This window comes from Monomorium pharaonis, chromosome 3, assembly GCF_013373865.1.
Source record: "Monomorium pharaonis isolate MP-MQ-018 chromosome 3, ASM1337386v2, whole genome shotgun sequence".
Classification (NCBI taxonomy): Eukaryota; Metazoa; Arthropoda; class Insecta; order Hymenoptera; family Formicidae; genus Monomorium; species Monomorium pharaonis.
The window spans coordinates 4,234,397-4,244,935 of NC_050469.1; the positions used below are offsets into that span (position 1 = coordinate 4,234,397).

The 10,539-nt window shown below is 23.6% G+C and overlaps 2 protein-coding genes across 2 annotated transcripts; both read left to right on the top strand.

Moving 5' to 3' along the window:
• Positions 1–382: 382 nt before the first annotated feature.
• Positions 383–6,711, top strand: LOC105838153 (odorant receptor 63a). The gene is made up of 5 exons (XM_012683469.3): positions 383–1,563; positions 4,100–4,199; positions 4,694–4,813; positions 5,710–5,865; positions 6,320–6,711. Exons 1-5 carry the CDS (start codon positions 1,115–1,117, stop codon positions 6,371–6,373), a joined length of 879 nt encoding a protein of 292 aa, XP_012538923.3. The 5' UTR covers positions 383–1,114; the 3' UTR covers positions 6,374–6,711.
• A 573-nt stretch (positions 6,712–7,284) lies between these two features.
• LOC105838159 (chymotrypsin-2) lies at positions 7,285–10,482 on the top strand. Its single transcript, XM_012683481.3, has 4 exons — positions 7,285–7,401; positions 8,344–8,669; positions 8,852–9,106; positions 10,305–10,482. The coding sequence occupies exons 1-4, from the start codon at positions 7,359–7,361 to the stop codon at positions 10,452–10,454; spliced, it is 774 nt and encodes a 257-aa protein (XP_012538935.1). The 5' UTR covers positions 7,285–7,358; the 3' UTR covers positions 10,455–10,482.
• The last annotated feature ends 57 nt before the right edge of the window (positions 10,483–10,539 follow it).

A 10,539-nucleotide genomic window follows, 5' to 3' on the forward strand; every position in this document is an offset into this window, starting at 1 on the left:
TATAATTAATTATAATACAACCGAGTAAGACTTAGTTCATTAGTTGTGTTTTCAATTGATTTACGTACATTATACTATTTATTATCAAGGTTGAATAGTAATTAATTAAAACAAACTAAAAGTTAATAATAGAGTTAAAAATTTGACAACTTTAACTTAATTTAATTAATTTTAAATAATTTAATTTTTAACTTTAATTATTTTTAAACATGTAAATTTTTACTTACTACTTAACTTTTTTTTACTTAAAAATTTTATCTGTACAAAAAGATTTATAAAAGAAAAAATACGTTCCTGCATAAAAATATTTTTTATTATTTCGTATAAACTTAATTTACAAATAAAATATTAAATATATTTTATGATGAATATTATAATTGTGATAACCTAACTTAAATCAATTTTTAATTTAGTATAAATAATACTTTTCAAAATCATATTTTTTACTTTAACTTAAGTTAATTTAATCTTAATGTAACTTTAACTGATACACGAGCCGTAGGCGTCGATATTGCATATCTTTTTTTTGTTACCTGTGTGTCGATATGTGGTCCCAAGATCCTTAGGATAAATTAACAAGTTAGCCACGGTTAGGCTCGCAAAAACAACGAAGCGTCGATTAATTCTACGAAAGTTATCATCTGCGTGTCACGAAATGACTCGTATACTGAAATGATCGGAAGTGTCCCAAATGTGCACAGTGTAATACGAATACCACTAATCAGATTGCTGAGCTATTTAGGGTCAGGATAAATTTATAAAATTTCATTGATGGGATTCATTTTATAACGTGCGCATCTGGGACTCACTCGAGTAATCAAACGTGCTGATAAAGTCATACTGGAATATTTTTATCATGATTAATTTACACCATCTATTAGAGAACAAGAACTGTACAAACTATGTTAAAGTGCTGAAATCAACGACTTTATTCACAAAAAAGTGATACGAAAGAGACCACTTTCGACGCACATGTAACAAAAAATTATTAACTTATCCAACCTTGCTTATTATTAATTATAATTATTATTTCATTATAATATACATAATTTCATTATAATATACAAACTTTATTACGTGTCTGTTGATTACAGATATTCTACCGCTTTTAAATATGATTAAGGATGATTGGTTGAAACCGAAAATATCAGAAGAACAAAATATTATGATAAAACGGGCACGAATAACACGTATACTTGCGATACTTGGATATTTCATGATGTTGATGTCTTTAATTTTATGTACAATTCTTCCTATTTTTGGAATTTCAATGAGATACTTGACGAATGAAACAGATCCAAGCAAATTACTGCCATTACAATCGTATTATATTTACGACAAAAACAAAAGCCCATTTTACGAAGTATCTTATATCACACAAAGTCTCGGTATAACAATATCCGGCGGTATATACAGTAATGTAGACAGTTTTTTTAGTGTGCTAGTTTTTCATGTGTGTGGACAGCTGGAAATTCTTAAGATGCGAATAAATAATTTGGATAAGTTTAAAAATTTCGAGATTGCTCTATCGCACAGCGTGCAGAATCATATACGTCTCATCAGGTTACGCATATTATTATGATTTTTTCCATCTTTTCTACTGTTTAGTTGAAATAGATCTTTGCAAAACACTTAAGTATCTTATTACGTTATTAACTTTATTTTACCAAAATTTAAAGATTTATATTTTTTATTTATATCATACAATGCACATAAAATCCAAGATTTAAATATATGAAATAAATGCACCTAATAATTAATTAGAAATCCTATATAATATATGAAAATTAACAGTTGAATTAAAATTGTTTTTTTATATACACACATATTTTTTTACAAAATAAAAAAATTAAAGACACCTTAAAATTTAACTTTTATTAAAAAATTTTTGCATTAGCTTTACAAAATTCCTAATTATTTTACACAATCAAAATACGCACAAAAATAAAGTTAGCAAGAACAATTTCATGTCAACAATTTAAAAAATTCAGTTTTATATTGAATTTTCTTTTAATATAAAATCGCCTTTTGTTTCCTTTACTTTGTGAGAACTTTGATTAAGTAAAAGAATTTTTAATTCTGTAAAATCGATTCAGAAATATTTTATAAAAAAGTATTTTGAAACTCTTTTGCTTTAATTTTTTGTAAGCTTTTAAAAGAGACAGAAACTCGTTAGCATCGTTTTCGTAATTTTATTATTTGTCTTTTTAAGCAACTAATTATGATAATTTAACTGTATATTAATATGATAGAGGAAACTTTTCTCTACATTTCTGTATTAGAAACAATTCTGTATACTGCAATTTTTTGTACAATAATAAATAAAATACGAACAATCTGAATTGTTGCCAACTTGCTCCGATGCTAAATTGGGTAAACTGATAATGTAACATAATATAAGTTGGCTATACAACATAATTTATATTAAATTTAAAAATTTATAATAGAAACAAAAGATTAATCACATATGCATTTTTTTTATAAAGAATGCATTTTTAAAAAATATTTTATAATAATTAAGTAGCAAAATAACTGTTGCGACAAAAAAATATGTCTTTTTTTACTTGCAGCTTGCTTGAATATAAAAATATTTAATATAGAGTGTTATGTCAATTAATTTGTACATAAAATACAGAGATTAAACATTATTTTATACATTATTTATTGTAAATTTTTTTACTGATTTATTACAGAAGTATTTTTATAAAAAATTGATTACTGCAATACGCATTTTTTACTTATTCTTATAAAACCCATCACATAAGTAATTATTGCACAACGTATCATATAAAATAAATATATAATTTTAACTTGTGAATTGAATTTTTTCACTGAATTGATACAAACTGAAATCATGATAAACAACAATGATTTGATCCCTTAAGTGTAATTTCACAAATAAATGAAGAAGCGCCTATTACACAGTTGCCCATACAGCACAAAAGCTTGCAGCAACATTGCTGCAACGTTGCAACATTGCATATTGCGATGTAATGTTTCAGAGATATTGCAAAGACATTATTTTACAATATTACTTTAGCAATGATGCAGCAACATTTTAAAATATTATTAAAATAGTGAAAATAGATAAAATTAATATTCAATACAGTTTGAATAAATTAATATATTACAGTAACTTTTCAAAAATAATGTGAAAGCGATCGTTCTATATTATTTAAAATTTTTCATCTATAGAGATACATGCATTTTGGAGTAGTTTTAATTTGTGTGTAAAACTATTATTATGTAGATTTGTGTATAACAGAGTACAAGGTTATTCAAAATTATTTTAAATATTTTTTAATTTAACAAATACAGAGTGATTATAGTGACATTAACTAAACGATCATCCAATTAATTCATTCGGTTTTAAATAACTATATTTTGAATTTAACAACAGAGTGATTACGTCAACTAAAAGATAAATTTTGTAAGTTTTGTCTCTCATCTTATAATGTACTTATATAAAATAAAAGACAAAACTTGCAAAGTTTATCTTTTGGTTGAAGTTTCACTAATCACTCTGTATTTGTTAAATTCAAAATAGTTATTTAAAATCAGATAAATTATTTTGAATAATCTTTTTCTGAATAATATTGCATACATATTTTACTGCAATATTGCTACAATATTACGTAACAATATTTCTAAAAGCGGACATTTTACCATTGCTGCAATCTTGCAGCAACCTTGCAGCAACATTTCACAACGTTTATGCAATATTGCAATTTTGCGTTGAAATGTTGCCACAATGTTGCTGCAATCTTTCTGTGCTGTATGGGTGAAGTTAAATCTCTATACTCAATATTATTTTATATGTATACTACACCTCAAATATATTTTTAATTTTATAAACTATGCGCCGATCACAGTCAGTATATGATTGTGCTTCAAGACTTGAATTCGACTCACTGTTTAAAAAATTGAAAATGTATTTGTGACATATATATGTAAAAGGAATAAAAAGATTTTGTGATACAAAAATTATGCCTTTTTATCGGTAAAACAGATGTCTCTAACATCCATTTAAAAGTTACAATACAAAAAATAAAAATATAAAATGCATTAATATGATTTGTTTTATAATTTCTTGTTGCAGATTTATTAATACGATTGACGATATATTTACATTAATGCTACTTGGTGCGCTATTTTATTTTGGCATTTTATTTGCGTTGTACGGTTTTTTATTAAGTACTGTAAGTATCATTTTTTTACTTATTTTTGTCTGTCAACAATGTAATACATTACTAATATCGTGTTTTAGAATATTTAGAATATTAGAATATTTTTTAAAAGTTTAATAAATTATATTATGCAAGTTATGTTATATTATACATGCCATGTGTATTTAATAATTCCATATATTTTAAAAAATGTAAGAAATCTTTATTTACAATTTTTGAAAAGCTTATATTATTTAAAGCTTTTAATGAATTCAGCATCAGTCATAAGTTATCTTGACTCATCTGTCATCAGCTTAAAAAAATTATCGTTATCTTACCAACTTTGTCATCTTATCCTCCTTCCCTCTAATTATTGGAATTTCTCTGACAAAGACATTACAAGTGATCATAATATCTTTTCTTCTACAATTATCATATTAACATCTTAACTTACGCGTATTTAAACGCTGATCACTGTTTTTATTCAAAACCAATTTAATTCTATTTATACGTATTTGTTTATTTAGATGGTGACTCAAGGTCGCGATCTGTCAGTACCACGTTTAATTTTCATTATGTGTGTATCTGTCAATACATTTACACACACATGCCTCTATTGCGCTGTAGGAGAAATTTTAGTCACACAAGTATGTAACTTAACATATCACAAATAAAATATCGCTAAATTATCTAATATGCTAATTAACTCTAACAATTAATTAAGTCTTAGAAGATTTCTACGAATTTTTTCTGCTTTAAATTTTTGTAACTCAAGTCCTAATCAAAATTTTTAGATAGCAATTGATATTTAAACCAAAAAAGAGTTATTCTTTCCAAATATCTAATGGATAGAACATCTGAAAAGAAAACCTGAAAAGAAAAGAACAACCTTTCACTTTAACCCTTTTACTTTAAAAAAGGTTAAAAGAGATATGATGGTTTTTATGCATTTTAATGTTAAAACTGAAAGAAGTAAAAAATTCTTATTTTTTTCTACTTTTAAGATTTATGAGAGTAGACGCGGTATAAGCTTTAATTTCAAATTTTATAGTAAAATAAATCAAAATGCATATAAAATTTTACTCTCCCTTTCCATCCTTTTAAATCCATAATTTTTATTACAGGTTACTTAAATAATAATTATATTAATTATTAATTATATTAATTATTAATTATATTAATTATATTAATTATTTCTGTTAAAAAAAGCAAAATTATTGATTTCTTGAATATTTGTCAGAAAGGGATGAGATCTCTTATTTTTTATCTCTATTATTAATCAATCTTCATTTTTATATCTTTTATATCTTTTTTTTCTTTAAGATATCCCCTTTCATCATCAAATAAAATTTTAAAATATACCCCTTCTTACTTTGATAAATAACAGTTGTGATTCAAAAATTTTAATTAGGATTCAAATCACAAAGATTTAAAATAAAATGTGGGTAAAAGCCTTATAGAACTTAATATATTAAGATACTTGTTTTCTATTTGTTACATGGTTAATAATACATATATTCACTTCATATGGCTATTTGTCAAGTGCGAAGGAATTTATGAAGCCGTATGCAAGTATAAGTGGTACAAGCTGGATTCAAAAAAAGCAAAGAACTTAATGTTAATAATGATTCGGACCAACAAATCATTGTGCCTTACTGCAGGAAAACTATTTCCTCTAACGATGTCTACATTTTGTAACGTAAGCTAGTTAATAACATAGCCATAAAGCCAGTTACTTTTCTCTGTAATATTTTACGATTCTTCATATAAATCACACTATAAAATTTTTTAATATATTACACAAAACGTAGTTATAAAATATCTCATGATCTAACAATTATAAATTTATAAAATAGTTTCTACAATAAATGAAAGTATTTAAAGTATAATCTGTAAAAATAAATTAAATATCCTTTTATGCAAGTGAAATGTACAAAATAGTATCCAAAACCCAAAAAATAATAGCAATTTTTAGAGATTAGTAAAAAATATTATATTTAAATTAGTCTAGAAATCAAGATAATCAATTATTACATTTTATTAGAAATAATAATATATAAAAAAATATATAAAATATTATTATGTTATTGATAATATCAAATTAATTTTAAGCTTTACAAAATACAATTTATATAAATATTACATTTTTTTAGATGTTAAAGACATCGGGCGGTTATATATCAGTTTTGCTGGCACATCAAGAATAAAAACAAAAATCTACAAAATTTAAAAATAAAAATTTGTCTTTAAGACTGTTATCAAGAAATAATAATTATATTTATATCATATTATATTTATGTAATTATGATTTTAGTCTAAATGTGATAAAGTTTTTTTTTTTTATAAGATATGCATGCTTTACTTATCAAAAATTTGTTAAATACACGTATTACAATGTTACTACATTAATTTGATTTAAATCATTTCTATCCATATTATGTATGGAATAACATACAACTAATGCAATTAAATCTATTATTTATAATTCAATTACATTATCGATTTATAACAAATCAACGCACAATAAATGTAATTAGCTCTGAAAATATTTATATGTTTGATTATTAATATTTAATTATTATTATTATTATTATTATGTGTGTGTGGGAAGTATCTTTTAAAATTTATTTAATAAAAGTATTTTACAATTCTATGTATTATTTTAAGAAATAAACAATAATCTATATAAAATATTTCATTAATTCAAATTAAGAAAATTTAGTTTAAAATACTTAAATTTTATAACACATAGGCCTTTCTTATTCTGTTCACTTATATTCTCTTCTGATTTTATGAAATCTTATCAAAGTATGATCAATCAATTTTTATTTTTTAAATACTTAAATAATTAAATATTAAAATATTTAATTTTTTAATTATTATTATTATATATATAATAACTTTAATTTTATAAAAATTAAAAATATTTTATTTGTTTATAAAAACCCCTTATAATAATACATGATTGCTCATAAATTAAATAAAGATACAAAGAATCTCAATATCAATCTTAATTCAACACATAATAGCGATTTTCTTGGTAATCTTACGTGACGTCATTATAAATGGAATATATTAATGTTTATTCACAGCTGTGTACATATTTCAATATGTATATAAGTTGTACCATACGCATTAGCCAATATTGCACTTTATCAAGTTTGTCAGGAACGGTAAAAGTACATCTACACAATGAAGCAGCTAGCATGTATTTTGATCGCACTAGCGATCGTAGGTAAGTTAGATAAAAATAAATAATCAAGAACTAATGATACTTTGTGTGACAATTTATATAAAACTTGTTAAATATATAAGTAAACTTTCTTTTTTTTTTATTGATATATCTGTAAAAATATGATACATAATTTTCTTAATTATTTTTATATTGCATATATAAAAACTATACATATATTGGATTAATTACATTATTATATATTGCATATTAAATTAATGCTATATCTCTAATCTTATAACTTATTAACTACTATATTCCTACTATTTTATTATTGATATTATATTTAGTGTAATTAATAATTTTATTCTATTGGATAAATTTGTGCAAAAACAAACAAATTTTACCATATTTTTTCTTATGTCACAAAAAGTATACAAGATTACAAATAAATTTTAGAATATAAAATTAACAAAAATTTTATAAGCAAATAATACGTAATAAATAATTCAGATTATATGTATAAAATATATTAGAATATAATATAATGAAAAGAACAACTTTGTTGAAACACTATAATATATAATGAAAAGAACAACTTTATTGAGACCTACCTAAAAATAATTCTATCAGACCGTTTAAAAAATTGTATTAAATTGGAAAAATTATTAAGCTAGTTTAACTTGGTTATTACAATGTACAAAATTTTTGCAACAATATTGTTATTTTTGGGTATCTTACATATTTATTTTACATTTAACTTAAAATTATTTTTTTTATTTGTGTATTTAACATTTTCAGATACTATAGTAAAATTGTTTTTTCCATGATAACAGTATACTCTTAATTAATTATGCTTTTTGTGTAATAATAATGGTAACAATATTTTATATTCTATAGTTTTCACAATTTTATATTTCAAAAGTCATCATTCTAATATATATTAAAAAGTTTCGAGAGAATTATTACCGCATTGTATATCATTTAAAAACTTTTAACATGCAGGTGTTTATGGAGATGAACCAGACAAGTTAGTAAATGGAATACCCACCACTATAAGTACATATCCGCATTGTATCTCCATGAGAGCCAACAACAATCACATGTGCGGCGGTAGCATAATCGGTTCACGATATATCCTAACTGCCGCACATTGCGTAGTACCTCTAGTTCGGAATCCCAATCTATTGCGATCTGTGGTCATTGTTACTGGCACGACCTACCTCAATTCAGGTGGACAAGCTCATAAGATAGAAAAACTCTGGTATCACGAACGTTATAATCCCAATGATCCTACGGGTAGAGGCTCTAATGACATCGGTTTGATAAAGGTACAAATTTGAAATAGACTAACACATAAATTATAATATAACATTATATTAGCCTATGTCATATTTGTACGTTTATGTTTTTTGATATATTAATGATATAAATAATGATACACAAATGTCAAATAATGTAACGTATTTTGGTCATTTTTACAGTAAAATACATTAGTATAAAATATTTTTAGCTGGCTACGCCCATTCAGTTTGGTCCAACACAACAACCAATCGCGCTTCCAACACGTAATATAATGAAAGATGATGCTGTTACAATTGCTGCCTGGGGTTCTACAGGCTTCAGAAAACCCGTTCATAACAACTTACAAAAATTACACGCAAGAGCTATGCTTCCGCAAACATGCCAAGAATATCATCGTGGCGTCATGAACATTGCCTCGAGCGAGTTTTGTACTCTTATTACCTACGGAACTGGGTTGTGCAACGTAAGCAATATTATATTTTATTTAAATACATATATTTAATTTTATTATTATTTATTGTTACAAATTTTTTATATGTAATTTTTTCTGTTTGGACCTATAATACATTTTATTATTCTTGTTTAATCACTTTGTACTAATCATCATTTACGCTACAATATTACATTTTTTATCTCATTGTAAATAATATTTTAGATCACATAATTTATGTTTATAATAGCATTTATTTTGAATATCTCATTTATTTCATTCGTGTCTCTTTTATCATATTAATTATTAAAAGTAATAACAAAAAAGTACTGTTCTTTTGTCTTAAATAATACTAATTTTAAATTTAATAATATGAAAGATATTATCAATCCTTAGGTCAATTTTTAATTCTATTTTGCAAGACCGTGTTAAATTTTAATATACTAATACGTTTTTGTAATTAATTTAATGATATTTTAGAATTGTATCTTAGGAATTTATATGAAAAAAATGCTTTTTTCAACAGTTTCAAGTAAAATTTCTTGTTTTAAATAAGTAATTTTCTTTAATAATTTTCATTAAGCATTTTAAGTAATTCATAGAAATAACTTCTTAATTAATAACAACATTATCTTCAAAGAATACTTATATTTTCTGCAATAAAGTTTTGAAATAAATATTTCGTACAGAAAATAATTTTATTTTGAAATAATAAAAATTTCGTATCTTTAAAATATTAATTCTTAAACAATAATAATATTTTTTAAATAATAATACAATTACTGCAATAAAAAATTAATCTACTTCTAACTAATAAATACATTTTTCAGATAATTTACTGTATGTATTTACATTAACAGCTGCATTAAGTAAATACTTTGATTTTAATAGTATATTTTGGAAAATAAAGAGCTTTAAAAGAGAAAATATATACTTTAGAAGTAATATATTAAATTAAAAAACAAAGTGTTCAGCTACTTAAAATTTTAAATAGTTATTTATTTGCTGTAACTATATAAAATTATGTAGAATAAAATGCACATAAAAAAATTAACAAATTACAGATTGTTGTTGTAAAAACATAAATTAAAAAAAATAAGTTAAAAATATGAATATTAAAAAATATTTTGAAAAATATAAATTGTAAAAATAATCTCTGTTTATATACCATAGTAAATATCACACTATAATACCATTGTATAATATAATAATAAATAATCTTTATTTGCAGGGTGACAGCGGTAGCGGACTGATTCGAGACAATGACAGAACTATAATTGGTCTAGTTTCTGGTGGAAGACCATGCGCCCAAGGTTATCCAGATGTATACACCAATGTCTACTCTCATCTCTCTTGGATCAAACAAAAAATGTTATACTAATATTCTTTATATATTACATATTTCTAATACTTAATAAATTTTATTGAGCAAATACATGTATACATGTGCTGAGAAAAATTTATTA